The sequence below is a fragment of the Urocampus carinirostris genome, chromosome 17, assembly GCF_059441175.1.
Source record: "Urocampus carinirostris isolate Australia breed hairy pipefish chromosome 17, RoL_Ucar_1.0, whole genome shotgun sequence".
Classification (NCBI taxonomy): domain Eukaryota; kingdom Metazoa; phylum Chordata; class Actinopteri; order Syngnathiformes; family Syngnathidae; genus Urocampus; species Urocampus carinirostris.
Genome location: NC_142365.1, coordinates 14,049,951 through 14,075,081, shown reverse-complemented (window position 1 = coordinate 14,075,081; position 25,131 = coordinate 14,049,951). Strand labels below are relative to the sequence as shown.

Here is a 25,131-nt window from a genome sequence, read left to right as displayed (position 1 = left end):
TAGGGCAAATATTCTTACACTGACTTGAAATCACTTAACAACTTTCCATTTTCAAACACTGAAAATATCCCTCTCATGGTTTGTTAAGCTTTATCCATCCGCAGGACGTAAAACCTGTGAAAACGACTTTCTACAAGTCCTAATTGCTCACCTCGCTAAGCTATGGTAGTAGGGGGCAGTCAACTCAATGTTATGAGCAAGCAAGCAATTTCCTGCCTAGGATAGCGGCTTGTGTTTCCTTGGTGTAAATCTGTCCAACAAAATCACCGTCCGGGGCTGGATGTGAAACTGGATACTCTCCTTAAGCTCTGACGCGCTAGCAGTTAGCAGGTTTACGCTAACCTTTGGCCACAAGGGAAGCTTTTACATCTGGCTGTAATCAATATAACTGGCATCTGTGTTTGTAGACGAGTGAGGTCGATCGCACTGAGTGAGCCTACTCTGCTGCAGTGTACTTTCAAAGTCGAGGTGGGCAATTTGGAAAAATATCATACTACGATTAAAGTCAGTCAGTCATGTTTATTTGTATAGCCCTTAATCACAAGAAGTCTCAAAGGGCTGTAAGGACGAGACTAGGAGGATTTAATTGATTATTACACCAATACAGTTCAAATGAATGACAATAGGGTGCATCAAATAAGCAAAAAAACACCCCAACAACAACTTGGATGTTCTCCGATTTAGGGTTTCACAAATCCATGGGTATGTGCTATAACGTTGATTCTCAAAGTTTAGTACTCCACAGTCAAGTCCAAAGGAATAATCCTGAATGTGTAGCTCAATGATGAATCCGATCCTTGTTGGATTCCTGGTCTGGATAGATCCCCACTCAGATTACCAAGATTTCCAATCGTCATAATGCAAAGGCATTAGCGGCTAGCGTCTATTCTTATATATATATATATATACACACACACACACATTTTTTTTTCTTTGTATGCATGTAACTGCCTACAACTGAAATGGGGAAGGAGTTTAGATATGACCACTATAGTCAAGAGACAGTCAGGTAGGTTACCCTAGATGTGAAAAGGGCCACCACCACCCCAAAAAAGCTGACTCAGCACTTATGTTACCCGATTTTAGGGTTTTTGTCTCCATCTGGCCTCGGTCTTGCTCTTTGGATTTTCCATTCTCATTTGCCTATGACCCTGCCAAATAGGGAAATGCCGCCCAAAAATGAATTTCTCGTCTCAACGCGGGTGATGCTCTAATGGTGCGAAACCATTCTAGTTTGTAATGTTTTTGTTGATCATAAAACTAGATAACTTCCAGACTGACTGTATTCTATTGTTGTTTTATTTTCTTAATAATCAAACTGTCCTCTGCTCCACTTCCTCTCCCCCTATTTTTTTCTGTGTCCTATTCCAGTCCAGCAAAGAAGATAAACTGTCCAGCCGTATTCAGAGCATGCTGGGCAATTACGACGAGATGAAAGAACCAATCGGCGAGGCACTTCCCAAGCTCAGCTCCAAACCCTCCAACAGCTCGTCTTCCTCCGAGGAGAAATCAGGCGCTTCTTTGTTCGTTGAGAACCAGCGAGGAGGTAGTGGCAGCAGTCAGAGCAATAAGTGGACACCTGTGGGCCCTGCCTCAGCCGCTTCCTCATCCCAATCGCAAAAACGCTCCGGACTGCAAGGGGGGCACAGTAGCCAGAGGAGCGGCGGAAGCGGCTCGGGTAGCGGCAGCAGTCAAAGACACGAAAAGAAGTCCAGTAAACACGGCAGCGGCTCGGAGCACACAAAGTCGCACACGTCCAGTCCCGCGAAAGGCTCTCTGAGTTCTTCTGGCGGCAACAGCCATTCGCGGAGCTCTTTAGCCGCCGAGCAGCATCACAGCAAAGAACGTTACCGATCCAAGTCCCCGCGAGACCGAGACGCCAACTGGGACTCGCCTTCACGGGTTCACACTTCGTTCCCCAGCGGACAGCACTCCAGTCAAAGTTTTCCCCCGTCGCTCATGTCCAAACCGGGCTCCATGCTCCAGAAACCCACGGCCTATGTTAGGCCTATGGACGGCCAGGAGACAGCGGAAGCAAAGATCTCGCAAGCCGAAAGCTACAGCGGACAGTCGCACAGCAGCACCATGGGGGAGATGAAGTCCAATGGCAAAGCCTCGCTCACCAAACTCAAGATCCCTTCGCAACCTGTGGAGGTATTTTTTTCATTTTTATTACCTGGAATTATACGACAAGTACGAGAGCAGTCCATGATTTTTTAGGCTGTGTTGTTGACTCTCTGTAAGTTTCTGCTGACTCCTATTGAGCACCCTGCGTATTTCCCAGATGTACTCCACTGTGGCTCTGTAAAAGCATGTAAACATCTCATTTTAATTGAATTATCAACGTTTAGGTTCTTCAGAGCGCTTTCTAAATTAAAATTATTGTCAATATGCGGCAAATTTGGGGTTTTCTGAAGATTTGGTAATCTCCCGTTGTAGCTTAAAAGAGTCACTGTTCTAATACTGAAAGTGCACCTGTTCAACTAATTTTCTCTTGCTGTATTAGTCATTTATTTTTAAACGTATGGGCCTCTTTATGAAGTCATTGTGTCTATTTTTAGGGTTCCGGGGATTCTCACTGCGTCGACGAGATTCTGAAGGTATGTCCATGCTTGTTGTTTTTTTACCCCCCACAAGACAAACACAGTCTTTTTAGTTGAAGAGAAAAGTTTTGCAATGCACACAGCATATGGCTCATTTGCACATTTCTTCCCCTCTGTGTGCGTGTTTTTTCTGTCAGGAAATGACTCAGTCCTGGCCCCCTCCGTTGACAGCAATCCACACCCCCTGCAAGACGGAGCCCTCCAAGTTTCCGTTCCCCACTAAGGTCGGCATTGGCCGGCTAACTCACTTTCATTTAATGTATCCTACTTAACGTTTCAAATGTTGAGTCATTTTTTGCTTCGGGTCTTGTTTAAGCTTAATCCCTGTAACCAGCACAAAATTGGTTTAACGACGACACTTAACATGCTTGAATATGTTAATTCAAATTAGATAGAATAATGGATTAAGGACCGACTTAAAAGCTCATAAATAATGCATAATATTTTTCTTTTTTCCACCCACAGGATTCTCACTCGTTTTCAACTGGACAAAGTGAGTAATACCACACAATTAATTCACATTAAGTAACATCAGAGGGGAACTACATGGAATCATCCTGGTTGTTTTCAGAATACGATCTTAGAATGACCAGAATGTAATACAAATGGGAGTTTGCCCCCAAAACCCCTCTCCCCTACCAAATATTCACCTGTACATGCAATGTTTAAAGCAATGCTTTTTAAAGTAAAACCTTGAAATCAACAGTCACCTGATTTAAAGTTTATACAAAGCCTTGACTAGTTAGCACAACTGGTCTATTGAAGTGACTGGTGGATGCAGATTTTATTCAATTAGGACAGAGGATTTCTGATAAGAGTTTTGAGATGGAGCATGGTGACAGAGCAATAAAAGAAATAACGTTCAGTCAAGGCACCTCCATATTGTATATTTAGCCATTAAAGTTTGACTACAAAAGTTTTTATCCCGACTCACTTTTAGCTCGACTCCATTTTGCCATACTGTATGCTTAAATACTCGTTGATTAACGTGCAATTTGTTGCGTTCCAGAACGAGGCAGTTCTTCCAAAAGCTCAAGCAGCCACCAATCAAAAACTTGCGATGACCAGCCAACGTAAGTACTTGAACTTTGTTCCTCCATTGTCATTTTTAACTACATGTGCACTCCAACTTAAATGTGATCCTTTTTACATAGAATGCTGGAAGACGACCTCAAGCTCAGCAGCAGTGAAGACAGCGATGGCGAACAGGACTCTGCCAAGAATGCCTCAAGAAACACATCAGCAAGGTAAGAAAATTGATTTATATATCATTTTTGATACATTTATATATTTGATCAACATCCAAATTTTGTCTCCCGGCAGCCATAACAGCGAAGGAGCCGATCAGTCGAGAGAAGACTCGAGTAGCCACAGCGGCTCGGAAAGTAGCTCCGGTTCGGACAGTGAAAGCGAGAGCAGCACGAGCGACAGTGAGGCCAATGAGCCATTGCGGCCTGCTTCGCCTAAGGTTTGTCCACTCGGAAATAGAAGTAGTATCATTCTGCAATGTCAAAATTTGTTGACAAAAAGTAATATTAATCTGCAACTGGATTTTCTATGCAAAAAAATATTTGATCATTTATTTCTGTTGTATTGCAAGCGCAATAGAGTCTTCAGAAATGTTCTATCATGACACCTTTATGCCCCAGTATGTATTATTATATAATGGCCCCTAGTCGTCATTTAAGCAAAACATTTCGTAATAAAATAATAAGTCAATAGCTATTTCATAAACACTTTATTTAGAAGCATCCAAAGTCACTGTACACAGAATAAAACATATATTAGTTAAAATAAAAACCAAGTACTGTATTCATGACCATCGGGCGCACCGTGTTAAAAGGCACATGTCTCTGTAGCGGGCTCTATTTCTGTATTTATTTATTAAACCCACATGCCTAAATCCTACTCCCCTCCACGTGAACTATGCTTCTCAACGCTGCGGTGTTGGTGACAATTGCTTACGTCTCAATAAACTCATTATATGGACTTCAGTCGCTTTTTGCTTTTAATCACGCCAATCAAAATTTCTTCATAAACACATTATACAGACTACGATCGCGACGCACGTTCTGTCAGAAGCATTGTACATGTTCATGCGAATGGGAGGCTGATTTTTCAGGGCAGTCGAATTTAGGCACAACTGTCGCGACTGTTCAGTTTCCATGATCTTCCACGTAGCGTAGAAATTAACGCACCACAGCAAAGGAAAACAAGGAAAGCATTCAATGGTGGGAAAGTGAGGTTTTGGATTTACTTATTATTTGGGGGGACAACTCTGTTCAGCCTCCAGTAGCACAATAACTTACAAATTGCTAAGTATGCTACACCGTTGGCATTCATGATTACTTCCGCCAACAATGCATTGTGTGAGACGTCACGTGTCCACCTCTGCACAAGAGAGCCTATAAAGGTCGCATTTAGTTGGAAAGGTGAACAATCTCACAAAAGCATTGGATTTCACCCCAATATCTTGTAAGTCTTAGGTATGCATCGGCCTAGGGCGCCCAACTTCACACCCGCCGCTTTACATGAGACACAGGGCGCACTACACGATAGGGCCCACAGGGCAATTTAAAGAAAATCTGAGACTTTAATGTGCGCCTTATGGTTGTGAAATTCCAGTACAGTAAAAAAAAAAAAAGGGGCAAACTGAAGCAGTTTATGAGGGATAAATCTGTAAAGGTGGGTTTTGGGTTTAGATTGGGGGGAACTGGCAGTGCTTAAAAGCTTTCATTTTCTTTCAATGACTGAAATTCGCCTTTCTCATGCAAGACAATCTGAAAGTGAGCTTCAACATTTATCCAAGTGGGCTTTCATTGTGTGTTTTCTTCGAACACACACAGTTCCGCTCCATTCAAAGCTACAACGACATTAAGGGGTGATTTTTTTTTTTTTTTTTTTTTTTTACACACTGACATTTTATATGTGGACTTGGACAATTATTTTCTTTTGCAAGTAATATAAGCACCTAAAGTCATAGGCAAATAAAAGCAGAATCCCTTTTGAATTTAATTCACTGAGGCAGCCTTGCAATTCACAAAAATAATTGAAAGTGGGGTGCATCGTTTGAGGTTTTCTTCAAAGGTTGAAAGGTAAATATTTTCTCAATTATGTGTTAACAATACCTAACTCTGTTCAAAGAATCCTTATGTTTTATTTTACACTGCACCTATCTGCTTTAATCTAACTTTTATCAGGGCAGTTTTGGGCGGAAAAAATTAGGTTCGAGGAATTGGGGCAGTGTTGGTGAGTCACGCCATGCTCGTCCCCACAGTTTTTTTTTCTTTTTGTCAGTGCTGTATGAAAGCAGTGAAAGTAAATAAAAATCCCTGCTTCTAATAAAGTCCAAATGCCAATCCAAACTCCCAAGAAACACACTTTTATTTGCACATGCATCATTATCAAGCTGACTGAGGCTGCTATCATGACTTTAAGCTAGGAGATGGCGGCAGAGAGTAAAAAATTCCGTACAGCTCATTCAAGTTATTCATTTTGTATTCCTTATCACAGCCTGAACAACCAATGGCCAACAAGTGGCAACTGGACAACTGGTTCAAGAAAGCAGCCCCCCCATCGCCACACGATAACAGCAATGTTCAAACCAAGAGCAAAAAGGAGGGCAGGGACAACAGCTCAAGCCGCGGCTACGGAAGCCAGGGAGGCAGTTCGAAAGATTCGTCGGCACCGGCCCCAAGTAGGGACCTTCGAGTGGCACAAAAAAGCGGTGAGAGTGGCCGAGGTCGGCAGAAATCGCCAGCCCAGAGCGAGAGCAGCACAGGGAGCCGTAGGCCCATGGCCAAAAAACAGCCCAAAAAGTCCGACAAGCCCCCGGTGGTGGAAGAGCCTAGAGGAGGCCTGAGGGTGGAAAGCGAGCCGGCACCTGAAATCCCCCCTCATCGACCCAAAGCCGCAACCAAGGGTTCCCGCAAGCCCAGCATCAAAAAGGAACCCAAGTCGTCTCCACGGCCCAGCACCGGCGTGAGCGCAACAGAGAAGCGCAAGTCCAAAACTGCCTCCAAGTCCACTCGTGAGAAGTCGCGAGAGTTTGTGGACACGGATTCCTCCTCTTCAGACTCTGAGGGAAACGACAGCATTCCCTCGTCCTCGCAGACACCCAAGTATAGCGAAAGTATCAGGACGCCCATATGCGTGTTCTCCCCCATGGAGGAGAAGGAGCTGCTGTCTCCACTTAGTGATCCTGAGGAGCGCTACACCTCCAGGCAACCTCCGCAAGTTTTGATTGTCAAAATAGGTCAGTTGAAAAGCTCATAAAAAGTATCCCTCTCTTTTCTAGCAGTGAATAAACCATTTGTTTCTCAATCTGATGTAGATCTAAGCTTGCTATCGAGGATCCCTGGACGACCCTACAAAGAGCCTGCAGAGATAAAAGTAGAACGAGATGACTCCCATGACAGAGACGGCAAAGACTTCAACAAGCAAAGCTCAGAAAAGAGCTCGAATAAGGCCAAGAGGAAGCACAAGGTTTGGGATTTTATCCACTATTTTACTGGAGTCCCGATAATAAATTTCATCACAACAGTTAATTTTTGTGTCACATTTAGAATGACGAGGATGGCAGCAAGCCAGACAGTAAGCGATGCAAGCTGGGGGAAAAATCTCAATTGCACAATAAAAGCAGCAGTAAAGAGTAAGTGTTTTTATTTACTATAATCAATTCATGTGGGATTTTCCTTTGAAGAATGAAAACTTCAAAAACTGGAACAAGTATCAAATAAAAAAAAGGGTTTTGTCTAATCTTGGACCTGATCAAATTCTTCCAGAAATATTTAGACCCGGGGATCTTTGATGTGGTAGCCCCTGAAAAAACGCTCACCAGTGATGGTTCATTTTGATTAATTTTCAGAAATTTGAAAATATAATATAATTGACATGATCAGAGTCTTTAAATCCATTAACAATTCTTCCAAAATTCTTTAATTCATATAATTTAATATCTCACGCCTTAATACAAACCAAATGCTTTAATGGGTGACTGAGCCTGGTAATGACATAGTAACAACATAATAATGACATAAGTTTTTATTTTGAAAATAAAAGACTTCATAAAATGTTGGTGACCCCTGATTTAGAATATTTATATATATGTTTTACTATGATATGAGTATTAGTATTTTCTCACTGGTGTTTTCTTGTGTTTTTTGTGTGGCGATCACAGGTTGTAGATTGAAAAATAAAAATCCTGTCCCATTGACTGATGTTTTTGTCTTTTATAGTAAAACATAATTTTTTGGGACTGACTAAACCAGGTGTTGCCAAACTGTGGCCCCGTGGGCTATATCAGGACCATCAATGGATTTAATCTGACCCACGAAAGGATGCTGAGAGAAGCTTAACAGAGAAAAAATGAGCATCTTTTTGTCAAATGACCTATAGTTTTATATATATCCACTGGATGTCGCCAAAGCCCCAGGCCATTCCAAACCTCCCCCCTCTAGCTGTTATATGCTGACTACCATCAAACAAAGAACACTTGTGGAAATGCCTAATATTAATATTATTGCAACTCACCTGGATTTTTCACCTGTGTCCCTTTTTGTACCCTAATATAAACTATAGTTTCTCTGCGCTCATTCAACATTCAAATAGTTGGCTTCACGTTTCTGTATATGCCTTTTTTTAATCAATTTGATATATCCATCCATTTTTTGCACCGTTTATCCTCACTGGCGTCGCTTGAGTCAATTTTATTCGTCTTCAGGCAGTGGGCAGAGGACACCCTGAACTAGTTGCCAAGCAGTCACAGAGCAATTTCATTTATCAAGATATTAAATTTCGTGCAATACAACACCCCTTTGAAGTAACCCTAATAAATGCAGATGATCAAATTAAGTGCTTAAAAAGGGCGATAAACTTGTTCTCCCCCATTTAATTATACAATATAATATATGATTTAATTATCTATATGTTTCAAAACCAATTGGATGAAATGGTCCTTTTGTAAAAAAAATAGACAATGAAAAAAAAAACATGTGCAGATTAATGGAAACGAGTTAGAAATGGATTGGCTAATGTTATGTTTTCCTTAAGTATTACCGATATTTTCAGCATCCAATTGGTTTTGAAAGTTTTCAGAATCAAATTTTCTCCTGGCACTTGTGAGGGTTTACCATCCACGTAATCCACAGCAACAAAAACGTCACGGTGCTTATCTCCGTTCACCCATCCGTTACATAGTAAAAGATAAAAGCTCGTCCTAAGGCGTCGCATCTCCCTTCCTGAAACTAAAGACTCACTGTTAATGCACCTGTCAGTCTTGTTTTTCAACTGGCCAACGTGTTGTTTGTTAGTAGATAGTTTTAAAAGGTGCTGCACTCGTCAGGCTCCAGCTAACTCGATTGATGCGGGAACGTTATGCGGCGGCAAGGTAGCTGAGTCGTTGCATTATGGGATCTGTAGTTTGAGATTTATCAGCGTTTCATATAGCAAGTCCTTTATAGTAAATGTATATATACAGTAAAATTATTTCATGAGCCGGATATAATTGTATGCCAGGCTGGATGTGGCCCCGGCCCAAGAGTTTGACATATGTGCTATGGAAGAATTGAGTTTCCTTTCTCTAAAGTTTGATTTTCTTGAGTGCTGTCAGTAAGAAAAAGGAAAACAAAAATGTGTTACAATAGGCCAAACAGAGACTGCAACAAAACTCTGTTTCATTGTCTATGTCTCGTTCAGTTCATGTAGCTGCACGTTTTATATTTGGCTATAGATTTATGAAATGTTCTGGTTCTTTTTCCTACATATCGCACTCAGTGACCTCAAACAACAGGGCTACGGGTTGATTCACCTTGGATTTCTTCTCTGAATGTTACTGGAGAAATTAAAAAATAAGTTTTGAAACTCCTTAAAAAAGTGCTTGAATTTGGCCATGAAAAAAGAAAAAAACCCTGCCGTGAACAAAATCTTTTCAAACCATTGCGGCCTGCGATTCAAAAAGTTGCCGAACCCTGGACTAAACTATCATTTTTATTTTTAGATTTGCTAATAGTATTTTAATCCCATCAGGTCCAAGAGGTTATCAGAGAAGAAAGAAGAACCCGTTCCCTCCCCGTCCATGGCTGGTCTTCAGCGAACGCCTAAAGCTGAGCATCCCAGTCGGAAGAGGACGGTCAGCCAGTCCTCCACTTCACTGTCAAGCGGTGCAGGCAGCGGCAAGGAAGGAGGCCACAGCACAAAAAGCACCTCAACCTCCAAGCACAGAAAAGGAGAGGACAAAGGACGTAGCACCCGAGACGGCAAGGTGGGTGCCGGAATTATTTGTTGTGGGATTGTGTGAGTGTGGTGTCATCGACTATGGCTGGGTTCACACTGCAGAGTTCAATGCTCAATTCCGATTTTTTTTGGGTGCAATCCGGGGTTTTTGTGAGATTGTTCACATTTCCAACTTAATCTGTCTTGTATGCGATCTCCTGTGTGAACGCCACAAGTATCCCACATTCGCAGAAGAAAATAGGTGACGTCGCGCGCAATGCGCTCATTGTTTGCGGACGTATTTATGGATGCTAATTGCGGAGTGTATCTAGCAATTTTAAAGTTATTGTGTTACCAGAGGTTTAACAAAATTGCCCCCCCAATTATGAATTAAATCCAAAACCTGGCTTTCCTTTATTTAAATATGTTTTCGTCCGCCATGGTTTTTTTTTTTATTTCTCCGCTTCCGGCCGCCTCGTTGAACACAGAATAGTGACGTCTGTCGCCTATTGATGACGTGCAGGTCGCTCGAATAGTCATGGCCGTTCACACAGCAGTTGCATTCCAAAAAGTTAGATATATATCAAGGACCACATACAAAAGTGGCCTGGGTGTGCTGTGAATAAAATTGTAAATGTGTCATTCAGACGGACTTCAACAGATTGGATTCAGGTTGTGTTCGTACAAAAAAAAATCTTATTTTCCTGCAGTGTAAATCTTGCCTAAATAACACATTCTGATGCAGCAAATAAATATCGATACAACATCATTCTCCCTATCCTTCTCCATTTTACCTATGGCTTATTACGTTAGGCCCCTCCTCCCTAAAACGTTACCCTTTCTCGCTTGCTGCCTCTCGCAGGAAAAATCCTCGAAAGGCTGCGATAACCTGCTGGCTGTGCCGCCACTCTCCACAGACAGCTCCAAATCTCAAAGATCCAAGCTGCCATTTGAAGACAGGTAATATGCCTTGGGGCGGATGCTGCAATCTAAGCGGCAATGAGTGAATGATGTCTTAGCAAAGTTGTATTGATTTTGTTTTTAGGCACCACTAACAAGAAAAAAACGTTTGATTTAGATAGCACAGTATTTTTCTAGTCGGGACCACATTAGTGTGCCACAGGAAATTGCTCAGTCTTATCCCTGCAAATAAGCATGCCATTGTTCTGTAGCTCTTATTCCGATGATCAGCTGAGTAACTAACATTTAGCCATATGAGTAGGGGGCGGCAGATACTTTTTTTTTTGCATTCTGTAAACTAAAGCTAATATCTTGAGCACCGGCCCGAACCCGGCCCAAAATTCTGGCATAAAATATCAATCATTAGGTCAGGCCGAGCTTCTCTCTCACGGTTTTTTTTTTCTTTGTGGAGGATCTGCACAGCATGCACGCTATTCGGCGCACACTTACTTTTACTCGTGTTATCATTTGGAATACTACTTTTTACTTCTACTTGAGTAATGTTATTCAGAAGCAACATTACTTTTACTTGAGTAACACACTTCAGCGCTGCACTTCAGCACTGAAGTGTAGACGTCTACGCTTTGAGGGACTGGACCGCGCCTCCCTCAGACAAAGTGCACACTTAAGCGCCGAAGTGCAGCTTTGGTTTTACTTCAGGCGCGATCTCTCAAATCAAGTTAATCGTTCCGACTGGTTCGAGCTTTCATACTCGCTGTTCGGGTCAGATTTTTTAGGCCTGATTTTATTTATATTATAAACCAAATATCTGCCCATGAGGTAATATCGGGAAATATGTTTCTTACTGTTTTGTTTGATGAAGCAGTTGAAGATTGCTCTGCAAAACTCGTAAAATAAATCAAAGTAAAAATCTTGCACATAGTTTTTCTCATTTAAATTATTGTTTCCTTTTTCACTGAAAAATAAAAATGGAAAAAGTTAGAACTCAGTAAAATCTTTTTGGAGTGGAACACATTGGCAGAACTTTTTTTCTCATTAGAATGTTTTTTTTTTTCAAGAACAACAATATTGTAAGACTTAAAAAACGGAATAAAAATACAATAAGATCTAAGACTCTTTAATGTGAAGGAAATTATAAAAATTTGTTTAACTACAAATTCAATCAACTGGAGAGATTACATGCTAAAATGAATTTAGCTGTTTGGAGTTAATTACAAGATTTTATCCTGGCTACTTTCTACACAAAAGAAATAAAAAAAATAAAGAAGTTACAGACCCTCCCCTACTTACGAACATTCGAGTGACGAACAATGGTACCTACGAGCATTTTTTTCGGGATGTCGAAAAATATCGGGACATTGCTGTCAGTTAGATTTTGTATTGTGCATCTTTTTCCGAGTTCAGGACATTACTGTAGTGCTTCTCTCCGACGCTACCGACGTGTGGCGCTGTGAGAGTTCACCCATCATCCACCCCGAAGAAGAAATCCAGCTTCCTTTGCTTGTCCCAGTCCCAGTTCGTGTGTAAACATATTGTACTGTATCTCCTGCGCGCTAAGAACTTTGACATTTCTATTGTTCAACATCTCGTGCATCCATTCAATATGGTTGGTGTAAAGTGGAAAGGAGAGGCAAGCTGTTTCTTTTAAAATGAAAGTGGAATAAGAAAGATGGATGCGGTTGAGAAAATGGTTGGATCGCTTTTTTCACCCACTTTCTACCACAGAGGAGGAAATCGCCTAACTCTTGAAGCCCATCTACTAAAAGTAGGGTTGAACTTCACTTTATATATCTTTCTAGGGCATATTATTTTATTAAATGTTTATTTTTCAGTACAAAACAATACCAGCATTAAACATACTTACATAAACCTTAAACATACATTCCATACAAAATAAAGCACTAAAGCAAATTACGAACAAATTCAACTTATGAACGATCGTCCGGAACTTATCTCGTTCGTAAGAAGGGGAGCGTCTGTATATTTGAATGAGCTAAATCATCTGCCCTGGAACAAGAAAATATTTATCCAAATGACTTATTTTCTTCACTTGCCAACCTTTGGGAGTATAAGAATGCATTAAAAATTATCCCTTAATAAATTACTCTAAATAAAACAAAATCAATTGCTCTAGAAAATATTTGGCAAAGCCTCATCCGTAATTTTTTTTTTTCAGGACCCATTCAGCAGATCATTACCTACAGGAAGCCAAGAAACTTAAACATAATGCAGACGCATTGGTAAGACTTTAAAACATCGTTTTATATCAGAAATTACTACAGTACTACCTAACAATCTGTTTCTTTTTTCTCATGTGTGTATTTAGCTGGATCGTTTTGAGAAGGCGATTTACTATTTGGATGCCGTGGTGTCTTTCATCGAGTGCGGCAACGCCCTGGAAAAGAGTGCCCAGGAGGCCAAGTCTCCTTTCCCCATGTATGCTGAAACCGTAGAACTTATCAAGTAAGGAACAAAAATATTTTTAGATTTAAAATTCTGTTTTACTAATTATATTTAAATTTGTGCGCTCAGGTACACAATGAAGTTAAAAAGCTATATGGCCCCTGATGCCACACCAGCAGACAAGCGGGTAGCTGTACTTTGGTGAGTATGCGGGCGTGAAGTCATTTTTTGTTTCCAGTAAAAAGCCTTTGACTATTTTAGATCCACTATTTGTTACTGGAAACACTTAACTGCAATTTTCTAAAAAGTTTGGGTTTCCTAGGGATACATTTATTCAAGAGTTTATTTCTTGATAAGTAAGCTAAGATTGCTAAGGAACGAACGACTGTACCCAAGTGCAGGAGTGCGGGGCACATGCAGCCTGTCAGGATTCTTAAATCTGGTCAGGGGGCGGCAGTAGCTCAGGAGGTAGAGCGCTCGTCTTGGGATCAAGGGATCCCAGTTCGAATCCAGGCTCGTCCGTGTTACATGTCGAAGTGTCCTTGGGTAAGACACTGAACCCCTGATACCCCCAATAAGCAGGTTAGCGTCTTACATGGCTGCAATACAAGGCCGCTATTGGGAAATGTGGAGCACATTGTAAAGCGCTTTGTCATTGACTTGAAAAGCGCTATATAAAGGCAGATCATTTTTTAATTGTCAGCAAACATTAATAGTAAAAACATTAAACCTCTTGTCTCTCTTTTTCTCTTACTTTGTTCCTCTTTGTCTCTTTCTCTCTGTGTGTCTCTTTGCCTTCTTTTGCTCTCCTTTCTTTTTTTCTTTTTCTCTCTTTCACTCCCTCTCTTGCTTTCCCCCTCTCTCTTTCTATCCTTCTCTCTTTCTATTTCTCTTTGGATTTCTTTCTTTCTCTCGCTTTCCCCCTCACTATTTCTCTTTTTATCTCTTTTGTTTCTCATGTTCTCTCTCTCTCCCTCACTTTTTCTCTTTCCTTGTCCCACGCTCTCTTTTTCTCTCTCTCTCTTTCTTTCTGCTCAATCTACTAGTCCTAGTATGGTTGGTGTAAAGTGGAAAGGAGAGGCAAGCTGTTTCTTTTAAAATGAAAGTGGAATAAGAAAGATGGATGCGGTTGAGAAAATGGTTGGATCGCTTTTTTTCAACCACTTTCTACCACAGAGGAGGAAATCGCCTAACTCTTGAAGCCCATCTCATACCTGTCAAGAAAATGTTTGTTCCAACGTTTGGCCCCCGAGTTAAAATGAGTTTGATACCCCTGATCTAGACCAACGGTAGTTCGGTAGTTAAGAGTTTGGTATTAACACTGCTGCAACCCGGGTTTTGATTTCTGTTGCATCCAACCACAAAGTTGGAGCTGGTAAAAGTTTTAAACCACAGGTGTCAAACAGGCGGCCCGCGGGTCAGATCAGGCCCGCTAAGGGATTGAATCCGGCCCGCGAGACAACACTCAGAGAAGTGCAAGAGGAAAACAGGCTGCAGGTTGAAACATGTCCCACAAAGTGACTGTACTTGTATCTGTCTGTCTGTCTCGTCTCTCTCTCTCTGTCCTCTGTCTCTCTGTCTCTCTCTCTCTCTCTGTCTCTCTCCTCTCTCTCTCTCTCTCTCTCTCTCTCTCTCTCTCTCTCTTCTCTCTCTCTCTCTCTCTCTCTCTCTCTCTCTCTCTCTCTCTCTCTCTCTCTCTCTTCTCTCTCTCTCTCTCTCTCTCTCTCTCTCTCTCTCTCTCTCTCTCTCTCTCTCTCTTCTCTCTCTCTCTCTCTCTCTCTCTCTCTCTCTCTCTCTCTCTCTCTCTCTCTCTCTCTCTCTCTCTCTCTGTGTCCCTCTTTTTCTCTCCTTTGTTGCTCTTTGTCTCTTTCTCCCTATGTGTCTTTTAACCTCTTTTGCTCTGAATTCCTTTTTTCCTTTTCTCTTTCCCGCTTCCTACCCTTTGCGCTTTCTTTTCTCTCCTTCTGTCTTTCTATTTCTATCTGGATTTCTTTCTTCCTCCTTTTCTTTTCCCCCTCTCACAACTTTTTATCTTTTATTTCTCATGTTCTCTCCCTCTCTCTCTTTCTTTCTTTCTTTGTCCCGCCCTCTCTCCTTTTCCCTCCCTCTTTCTCTTATTTCTTTTTCTCTCTTTTTCTTTCTCTTTAATCTACTAGTCCGGCCCCCGACAGAATGTTTGTTCTATCGTGTGGCCCCTGGGTTAAAATGAGTTTGACACCCCTGTTTTAAACAAAATTTGACACCGATTTTTAATCAAAATTGGGGGTGCGCTTTATACACGAGTGAGTCTTATACACAGATAAATACGGTATCATTTAGTGCTGTTTCACAAGGCAGATGTTTTAGGGGTTGACAGAGTTTATTTGAGACCTACTTCTAACAATTAGGCCTGTTAATAACATAGTAATAGTACAAGTTATGTTTGTAGGGCATATTAAACTGCTAGCCTTTTATGCTAAACAAAAGCAAAAAAAATAGCTTTCCGCTTTAAAAAAGTTGCCGAACCCCTGCCTGGTTTTGAGAATAATGTGTTTTTTTTCTTTTTCCTTTTTCCATACTTCCCTTTTCCCCCTTTCCAGCCTTCGATGTCAATCCCTGCTCCACTTGCGGTTATTCAAGCTGAGGAAAGACAGCGCTCTCAAATATTCCAAAACACTCACAGAGCAATTGAAGGTACTTTTTTCACACTTACAACCCACAGAGAGGAATTCCGGTAAATTCTCTGAATGTGCTTTCCTGTTCTCATACTGTTGTTTTTCCGTTTCCATTGAACAGAACTCTCTGAGTAACACCCAGGCTCCCTCTCCTGGAATGGGGAAGTAAGTCATTCTTCTTCTTTGCAATTGCATTGGAGTCCCAATTGCTTCTAAAGATTTTTTTTTCCCCTCTACATGCAGCAAGGCTGTCGGTATGCCCTCGCCAGTGTCCCCGAAACTGTCGCCGGGCACAGCAGGCGGATATTCGTCCGTTAGCAATAGCAGCAGCGCCGGCTCGTCCGTCACAATCCCTCAACGCATCCACCAGATGGCTGCCAGCTACGTGCAGGTCACCTCCAATTTCCTCTACGCGAATGAGGTCTGGGACCAGGCCGAGCAACTGGCCAAGGAGCAGAAAGGTAAGACGATTCGTCTTCATTTATTTTAATACATCTCTTATTTGTTATGTTTTTAACAGTGTCGTGCGGTAAGGTTGATATCTGGTGAGGCACACTCAGATTTACAAATAAGTAAACCTAGAAAGCAATACAGTGGTACCTCTTCATACAAGCACCTCTAAACATAAGAATTTCGGTTGACAAGTCTTATCTTTAACAAAATCCAGTTTGCACATGCAAAATTCTACAGGCAAAGAAAAAGTTCCGTAAAAATATTGCGTGTGCATCTTTATTTCAAGTTACGGTAACTTTAATTTTAAGTGTACAATAAGTGCTCATGAGTCATCAACAGTTTTTCAATCTCATACCTGTCAACGAATATCTCCCCTTATTATGTTTGCGGTTCCCTTTTTAGGCAAACACAACGCAGCACCTTTTCATTCACAGCAAGGCAGATTATGTAGAACACCGCGAAAATATGAGCAATTTACGATGACATTGTCGTCGGCCAGCGGTGATTGAGATGATCAGGATCAGAGCCGTAATGGGCAAGACGAGATCGGTTTAACAAAGAAGTTGGAAAAAAAATCCTGTACACAATTTGAAATGATCAAAAAAATGTAGAAAATACAGGGAAAACTTTTAAATTGACTTGTATGTCATCTGTCACATCTACCACACCTGCGCATCATGCACACACACGTCTGTTGTGGCGACTGCCTCCCTGGTAATTGCTCATAATAAACTTGCATTTCATTATTTTTTATTTATTTATTTATCTTATAATTGTATTTTTTGTGTTTGGTTACTATTTGAATGTGTTTTTAGTTATCAGGAAGATGTCTTTTATGGCTATTTAGCCATAACTTTGATGCTTTTGGGAGATCTGGGCCGGGCTATTTAGTTTTTAATTATCTCATATCGGTCGGGAAAATGTGCTCCTTACATAAGCAATTCGACCAATGGGCATGATCCAGAAACGAATTCAGTTCGAATGAAGAGGTACCATTTCATGACACGGCGTCCCTTTAATCTTTGGAGTTCTCTCACCTGAGAATGGATGACGTGTATTAGGCAGAATATGTGGTCAAATTGCCACCGGGTGGCGCCAAAGCACTACTTGAATCTTACACTGGGGTCAGTGAGAAAAGGATGAGGGCTATTGAGCGAATCTTGTTAGTTACACCCCTTTGAATACAATCAAAGTTATTTCCCTGCTCACGATATTTTGGCTGTTCCTCAGATTTCTTCCTGGAATTGGACAAAGTGATGGGCGCGCTTATTTTCAACACCAGCAGCATGATCGACCTGGTGCGTTACACCCGGCAGGGCTTGCACTGGCTGCGATTGGACGCCAAGTTAGAACCCTAACCGGGGTGGGGCTCACGTCGGACCCCTCCTTTCTTGCACGCTGCTCCCCCCAAGCACACAATCCACCTCTGCTCACACTCAAGCGTATCCGTGTGTGCATTTTCTTTTTAATATGCACCAGCCTGCCAAAAACTGAGCAAATTGGAAGCATCCCAGGGAGAAGCAACACACTTCGCTTTTCACATATCTTTCACAGATGGTTTTATTTTTAATTTTTTTTCAGCTCTGAAGCGCCCACGGATTTATTTATTATTTATTCCCCCGTGCTTCAGTCCATTGGCAATTTATTTTTTATCTATTTTGCCCCCTTCCCGACCAAAGTACCTCGCGCGAAACACCAAAGGTGCTTTAAAACTAAAAGAAGTTTTTTTTTTTCCAATTTTTTTGTGCCTTCCGAAACCTATAGGAAATCAGTCCCATCGTTTCATTTATTTTCTTTTGTTGGTGTGAATTTTGGAAGCTTCCTCGTATGATTTATTTTTGAATTTAAAAAAGGGCTATTCAATTCGAGCATCACAATGTTTCACAAAGTAAGCAACATGTGGCATATAAATAATCCCCCTTCCCCCCAGTTTCCTTCCAAACTGTTGCAAAATATCATCAAGGAGAGTCACTTCCTGTTGTTTGCCCAAAGTGTATTTTTATGAGTGGCACAGCAGGTAGTGTTAGAAGAGGACACAATGCAGTTTTGTAGATTATCAAAGACACACCCTCGTGGGAAAACACAACCGACATCTGACACAAATCGTGCAAGGAGAGAATATATTTCAAATATAACCATATTTCTAATGAATTACATGAATTTTAAAGCATATCTAACATTATTTTTACAGTCTGGTTTAACCAGATGAACTACTGGGAATAATGGATTAATAGTTAGCAGTTTAGAGGTTCAATTCCGTTAAAATAACAAATCTTTGTCGTCTGTCGATGGCATTTAAATGAGTTAAAACTAAAAATGCCAGTGTCAGTTGGTTGTCTCTTCGGCTCTGTCCAAAATAGTCCGTCTTCTAGCTACGAGCAGTGTGAAAAGAGGGCAAAGGCAGGGAATACATTAGACCCCCGGGATACGGTGTTCTGAGGTGGGAATTTTAAGGTGAAATTGACACATAGCGGGGAATGGAGACCCGTGCCAATTAACTAATGTGTTCCAAACCTGCTGGTACCTTAGATTAAAAAAAACAACTTATAATAACAAAATATTATATTGTAAGTAATATAATATACGTGCATATGAAATAATATTATAGATATACATTTAGAGGAAAAATGTAATTGATTTATTTCGGGTGCGACATGACTTGACCTGGAACAGTGGAGTAGCAGGTGGATGCGAGGATTGGTATGCCCTAAGAAGGTTTCCTTGCTTTAATCACTGCCTTATTTTTAATAATAGTCACGATCGTCGATTGGCTAAGGCCATGCAACTTAGCTAGGGTAGTTATTCGTGTGCCTTCTTCCTATTTCTTGATCATCGCAAGCTTAGTTTGCATGGTTACATACTTTCCGACACTACCACTTCATGTATTAAACCACCGCTTTTAGCACCTTACAAACACCTACTGTTTTTTAAAAAAAAAATAATCGCTTTTTCTAATTCAAACAACAACAAAATGTTGACTCAAGTCTAGCGTTTTAGTCTATGGCTACTTAGTTTTAAAGCGAGACCAAGTCTTTGTACATGAATAGACCGCTCCAACAATCACATTAGATTTCCATTTTGGTAAAAGTTTGCCACTTCCGGTTTTAAACAAGCACATTTTTAAAATGTATTTACTGGAGACATTATGTTTCGCGTGTAAAAATACAGTGCTTAAATAAGATCTTCTAGTTTTTAATGTCAAAAAGTTTGCATGTATGTGATTATCATGCTTTTGCTTCTCGCTTTAGTACCCCTACAATCCTTGAGGCCCTTAATGAATAAATACAGTCCCAAAACTACAGTATTGTATTGCCAACTCGTAAAGTCTTTACGAAGCAGGTAACATTTAGAAATGCATTGTGGGAGGTCACTCAATAGCAGTAGCCAATAGCAGAGCAGCATTTAATATGACGTCGACCAATAGCAGACAGGCATCTTAGGGATGTAATCAACACACAAGAACACTGCAAAGTTTGAATTTTATACGTTCATGAGCGCAGGAATTTTTTTGTTGTTGATGACTTTTAGTGGGGAAAATACTTTAAAGAGGGGCTGGTAAATATATCGAAGGGCGGGGTCACCGTATCTTGGGGATCTGATCTATAGTCTTTATCATTTGCGCGGAATAACATTAATCACTTTACTCACCTCAATGCAGTCTGATAAATCACTTTTCAATTTCTGGGCATGCGAAAATGCCTTGAAGAGGTGCTGATAAACATTGTATTCCACACCGCTGAAAGTTAAAATGTCATAAAGTGAAGTCGCCGTATCCTGGGGGTCTACCGTCATATTTTGCGTTCATTTTTCACCGAGATAGCTGTTTTTTGTTCCGTCGTCGTCTTTCACCAGCTCCCTTGCCTGACTGTTTTTTTCCCTTTTTAACGCTTGGAAAGATTACAAAATATATATATACATATTGTTTTCAATCTATGCAGGATTTTTTACAATTGTTTTATAAGAAAAGGGTTTGAGATTTTCGTTTTGCTTTTGTAACTGTCCAAACCTTTTTCGTGTGCTGGTTTTAGTGCATTCTGGTTTTATATTTTATAACAAAAATAAAATCTGGAATTTGAAAAAAAAAAAGCTGGAGAACACTTTTTCTCATAGGATTTTTTTTTAACTTTTGTTTTTAGATTGCCAATCTAGCCAATGGAATGTGTTCATTTATACACTGGTACACTTTGTAAGTACAAATGTAAACATCAAAGCATCATTTTTTTTTTAACCTTTTTTAATTTATTCTGCACCCCCCTTTTAAGCTTTTAACAATAGGAAGATGTAAATGATGAGATTTCACTGTAAGTACTAATTAATATTAATGAACCCAGGGTATGTTTTTTTTCTCTTAGTAGGAAGATGTTAGCATTTGCATGTTTCTATTTAAATGTATAAAGTGTAAATAGGATTTTTTTTTTTCCTCTCGAAGGTGAATTTCTACTACAAGAGGATGTTTTTATGGAAATTGAATATTGCTGTAAATAGATTTGTGAGATACTTTGATGCAAATGTTTTGCTTTTTCGCTCCAGGGTTGGGGGACTTTTTTCAGTCATGCCTATTTTACAAAAAAAATCTGGGAAAAAAAAAAGTTTATTATATATTGAGAGCGGGCGTCCATGTGCCCCGCTTCTGCCATTGTCTTCATTTTGTCTCAACTGTCTTTTTGTCCTGTCGTCCATCCTACGGGGAATCCGATGTACAGTCTTCCGTCGATCTGAAAATTTTTCCCACGCTTTTTTAAAGATCAGTCACGCGAGTCTTTCTCAAAAAGCCGTAGCAGTTTCTACTTTGTCCAAACCTCGGTGATCAGCCTACACTATGTACCATAGTAGAAATTGGCTTTGTGTGTTTTTTCCAGATGAAATATTATATAATGGATGCAATACAATTTCAAGGTACTTGTGGAGTTTGAGATTCAAACTGGTGTAATTTAAAGAGCATTCTTGTGAAGTGAGTATTAATTGTGTGACTAATGAGAGTCTGTCCTAAATATTCTTTGTATTTTTTGTCGTATTGAGAATAAAATATATATGAATATGTACTTGGGTGTGATCCGGTGTCTCTTGTATAATGAAACTGCATGGTTAGCGATTTGTGTGCTGTCTTTGTATTTCTTTATAATAGCAAATTTTTCTTTTGACACTTATCATGTTTTTGCTTCTCCCTTTAGCATCACTTTAGCCCTTGGGATCCTTAGCGAACACAGTAGAAGAAATACAGTATTGTATCACTGATTTGTAAAAGTCAAGTCATGTTTACTTGTTTAGCCCTTAATCACTAGGTGTCTCAAAGGGATGCACAGACCACAGACTATTATTACACCATCCCCTGATCTAAAATCTACATGAGGGCAAGGAAAAACTCAAAAGCCTCCACATGAGGAAAATGAAGAAACCTTGAGAAGGGACTGCACATGAAGTAATCCCGCTTCCAGGATGACCAGACCGCAATGGATGTTGCAATAACAAATAATAAACAGATATTGTCAACATAAATAATAGGTTATTCATATGCTATAGAATAGAAGTGTGTTTTAAGCTTGGATTTAAACATTTCCACTGAGGTTGCAGATCGAATCTCAGGGGAAAGAGCATTCCACAGCACCGGTGTCCTCTTGGAGAATGCTCTCGAATCCGCGGATCTCGTCTTGGCTATTGGGATCACCAGTAGACCAGCATTTTCAGAGCGAAGGCTCCGGACCGGAACATAGGGGGAAATTAAATCTGAAAGATATGAGGGATCAAGTCCATGCATGATTTTGTACCTACCAACAGAAGCTTAAAATCACATCTTAAGCTAACAGGGAGCCAATGAAGGTTAGCTAAAATCGAGGTCATGTGATCAAATTTTCTTGTCTTAGTTAAAAGCCTTGCTGTCAATAAATACATATCATTTTTATATTTTTAACAGTGAATTATGTCAATTATTTGACTATTTTTATTTAATGGTGTGGAGAAATTTTGAATATTATTGTGTTAAAATAATTGTTTTTAAATTCAAAAGGTGCGTTTTTATTTAAATATAATTTTTGAGGGTACTCTTGGACTACCTTAGTAGACTCCCTCTAGCGGTAAAGAGTTACAAGTACTGTTGAGATATATATGAACTGCAGCCGACTTAAAATTGATGTTTGGATCAATAGTTGGGGTGTTTATTGTGTGGAATACAACAATACTTTAATACTGTTCATTGTGATGTTACAGTTTCTCTATATTATTTTCTATTGCTTTTACATGACCGTTTAATCTACATCCATCCATTATCTGCACCGCTTATCCTCAGTAGGGTCGCGGGGGTGCTGGAGCCTATGCCAACTATCTTCGAGCAGTGGGCAGGGGACACCCTGAACTGGTTGCCAGCCAGTTGATGGGCACACAAAGACGGACTACTCACTCGCTCATTCACACTTAGGGACAATTTGGACCGGCCAATCAACCTGACATGTATATTTTTTGAATGTGAGAGGAAACTGCAGTGCCCGGTGGAAACCAACGCAAGCATGGAGAGAACATGCAAACTCCACACAGGACGTTCGTTCTCATGACCTCAGAACTGTGCCGCACAAGCGTTAATCACTGCATTGCCGTGCTGCCCTATTCCATTTGATTCAACGCAGCTAAAATGAGGACTAATATATGTTGATGATAAGTCATATTGGGTGGTAAAATAGTTATTCAACATAACCACAGTATAACATACTCTCAACATAATTCACTAGAGCTATGCCGCAAATGACAGGAGCCGAGAGAAAGGGGAATGGGGGGAAAGGAGCGGTGCTGGGAATTAAATAGACGAAACCATTTTCCAAGACTCCGTTGTTCACATTTTTGTTTTCTTCTACGTTTTTTATTTTTCATCTTGCGTTTTTTTTAATCATTTTTAAGCCTATCTTGTCCTTTCTAAAAGATAAGAGAATTTTAAAAATGCTACACTCTTTGGGGGTGCTTGGGTTGAAAATAGGGGTGCTTGAGCACCCCCAAAAAGAGCTGTCTCCGCCCATGGCAAAAATAGTGATTTGTGTGCCATCTTTGGGTTTTTTAAAATTAGCAAGCTTCCTTTCCATGGTTATCATGTTTTTATGTTTTTGCTTCTCCCTTTTGCATCACCTTGGGACTTATAGCGGATAAATACAGTAGGAAAAAATACTGTAAAGTATTGTACAGCTGATTGCAAAAATCCTTACGAAGGCCAAACTGAATGAAATGGGAATTCAATTATTAAATGAGTTTAGTTCTTTTAATAATAATTAGCAATTTGGCTCTAGTTTGCTAGAATGAACTCGTTTAAGTCAAGTCATATTAATTATTCATTAATATGACTAGGTAATTTATGCATCGAGCAGTAAATTGCTTGGGTGAATTTTATTTTGATTTAACATATAATTGATGTTGTTTTTTGTTAAAGTATAGCCAAGTTATACGTGTTTTGCCAGCAGTGCGTGCAAGGTTTGTTTGTTATGTGTCTTTTTTTTTTTTTTTTTTGAGTGGTCAACTCAACTTGTTGACGTCATTAACTTGTGTCGGTCATCAGCGAGAGGAGAAAGTTCTTTTTCAATGCTTCATCCGCCAATAGGAGCACGCCTTTGTGAGTAAGCACCGCCATTTCCTAACTGTGATTGGTCAGCGTCGCGCTTCAGTAATCTTTATCCGCTTGCGCCCCTCCTCCAGGGAGGTAGGCAACTCTGAACTAAGGAAAAGGAAAAGCTTATTAATTAGCCACTGTCTGTCGGAGAGTCACGTCTTTTACGATTATAACATGTTTAATTTTGTTTTTAAATTTTCAATTCTGCTGGAAAACGCATTCTAAAGGAATATGAAGCGAAAACAACAAACAGCAGGTACGTGAAGTAAACGCAGGTGCGTTTAATGTCCCGAGTTTCGGTTGTCAATTTATCAGAAGAAAAATGCCGCTATCAAATTTCATTTTGAAAAGTAAAATTGTAAGTTTAGATTTTATGACTACATTTCTACATTTTAAATCATTTGCGGTGCTAGAAGTTTTTTTGGGGGGTGCCTTGCCAATTCGAGGAAGCTAGTGTCGAATGACAGCGGTGAGCTAACTGGTACGTGAACGCAACACTCGTACATTTCAAGTTTTATTTTCTTCATTTTTGACGTTTAAATTATTTTTCATCAATATATTTTTAATTAAGTATGCAGTATTCATATATATGTGTGCTTATCTTTATTTTTATGGATGCTTCTTTCAACGATTCTCTGTTTTTTTGCTAGCAATATTATATATATATATATATATATATATATATATATATATATATATACATAATTCTCCCTTTTTAATTAGATTCTGCTTGCTTCATAATTAATATGAATAACAATTGATGAAGTTTAATTAGCTATCATCCTCAGAAAATCCCACGTATTTTTTTTCAATCTTGTTTTTTGGTTGAAGGATTTTAATCACTCATTACCGTAATTTAGTTTGAAAAATTCTAATAATACAGTGTTACATAATATTATAATATACTATTACAATATTATGATAACGATGTTGACGCCTTATTTGTATACCTGTTGTAACCTTGTGGTTATTTAACTGCACATAGTTTACATAAATCTTTAATAAAAGGTATTGCCCAGCTTTTACTTTTTGAAGAATTTACTGGCATGAAATTGCTTTTTATCTTTATTTTGAATGAATCAGTTTTATGATAATGTATGAAATATGATCCCGGCTATGTTTTCTATTTTATTTCTTTTTTTTTAAATTTATCATTTGTGGCAATATAGTTAAGAAGATACAAACACAAAGTTATACTAGGTTATGCATAATAACCGCTTTTACCGATACCCGATAAGATCCTGCTTCTGGAGACTGATAAGCGATATAACTGCATACTGTATTAAGAAAAAAAAAACTAAGG

General features: G+C 39.8%; 2 protein-coding genes across 3 annotated transcripts in view; both read left to right on the top strand.

Annotated features, from left to right (window-relative positions):
* Positions 1 to 21,288, top strand: part of aff4 (ALF transcription elongation factor 4) — a 50,027-nt gene extending 28,739 nt beyond the window's left edge. For both annotated transcript variants that reach the window (XM_088320817.1, XM_088320816.1), the window contains exons 3-21: positions 1,372 to 2,154; positions 2,562 to 2,600; positions 2,741 to 2,827; positions 3,069 to 3,096; positions 3,613 to 3,676; positions 3,758 to 3,850; positions 3,927 to 4,071; positions 6,117 to 6,858; positions 6,937 to 7,088; positions 7,169 to 7,254; positions 9,630 to 9,864; positions 10,678 to 10,775; positions 12,913 to 12,976; positions 13,063 to 13,199; positions 13,269 to 13,340; positions 15,719 to 15,812; positions 15,915 to 15,958; positions 16,037 to 16,254; positions 17,477 to 21,288. In XM_088320817.1, the coding sequence (XP_088176943.1) occupies positions 1,372 to 2,154; positions 2,562 to 2,600; positions 2,741 to 2,827; positions 3,069 to 3,096; positions 3,613 to 3,676; positions 3,758 to 3,850; positions 3,927 to 4,071; positions 6,117 to 6,858; positions 6,937 to 7,088; positions 7,169 to 7,254; positions 9,630 to 9,864; positions 10,678 to 10,775; positions 12,913 to 12,976; positions 13,063 to 13,199; positions 13,269 to 13,340; positions 15,719 to 15,812; positions 15,915 to 15,958; positions 16,037 to 16,254; positions 17,477 to 17,604 (3,309 nt within the window). In that variant the 3' untranslated portion in view covers positions 17,605 to 21,288. The remainder of the gene's footprint in view (positions 1 to 1,371; positions 2,155 to 2,561; positions 2,601 to 2,740; positions 2,828 to 3,068; positions 3,097 to 3,612; positions 3,677 to 3,757; positions 3,851 to 3,926; positions 4,072 to 6,116; positions 6,859 to 6,936; positions 7,089 to 7,168; positions 7,255 to 9,629; positions 9,865 to 10,677; positions 10,776 to 12,912; positions 12,977 to 13,062; positions 13,200 to 13,268; positions 13,341 to 15,718; positions 15,813 to 15,914; positions 15,959 to 16,036; positions 16,255 to 17,476) is intronic.
* A 2,668-nt stretch (positions 21,289 to 23,956) lies between these two features.
* Positions 23,957 to 25,131, top strand: part of shroom1 (shroom family member 1) — a 33,092-nt gene continuing 31,917 nt past the window's right edge. Inside the window, exon 1 of the mRNA XM_088321446.1 lies at positions 23,957 to 24,084. The gene's annotated coding sequence lies outside the window, so the exon portion shown is untranslated. The remainder of the gene's footprint in view (positions 24,085 to 25,131) is intronic.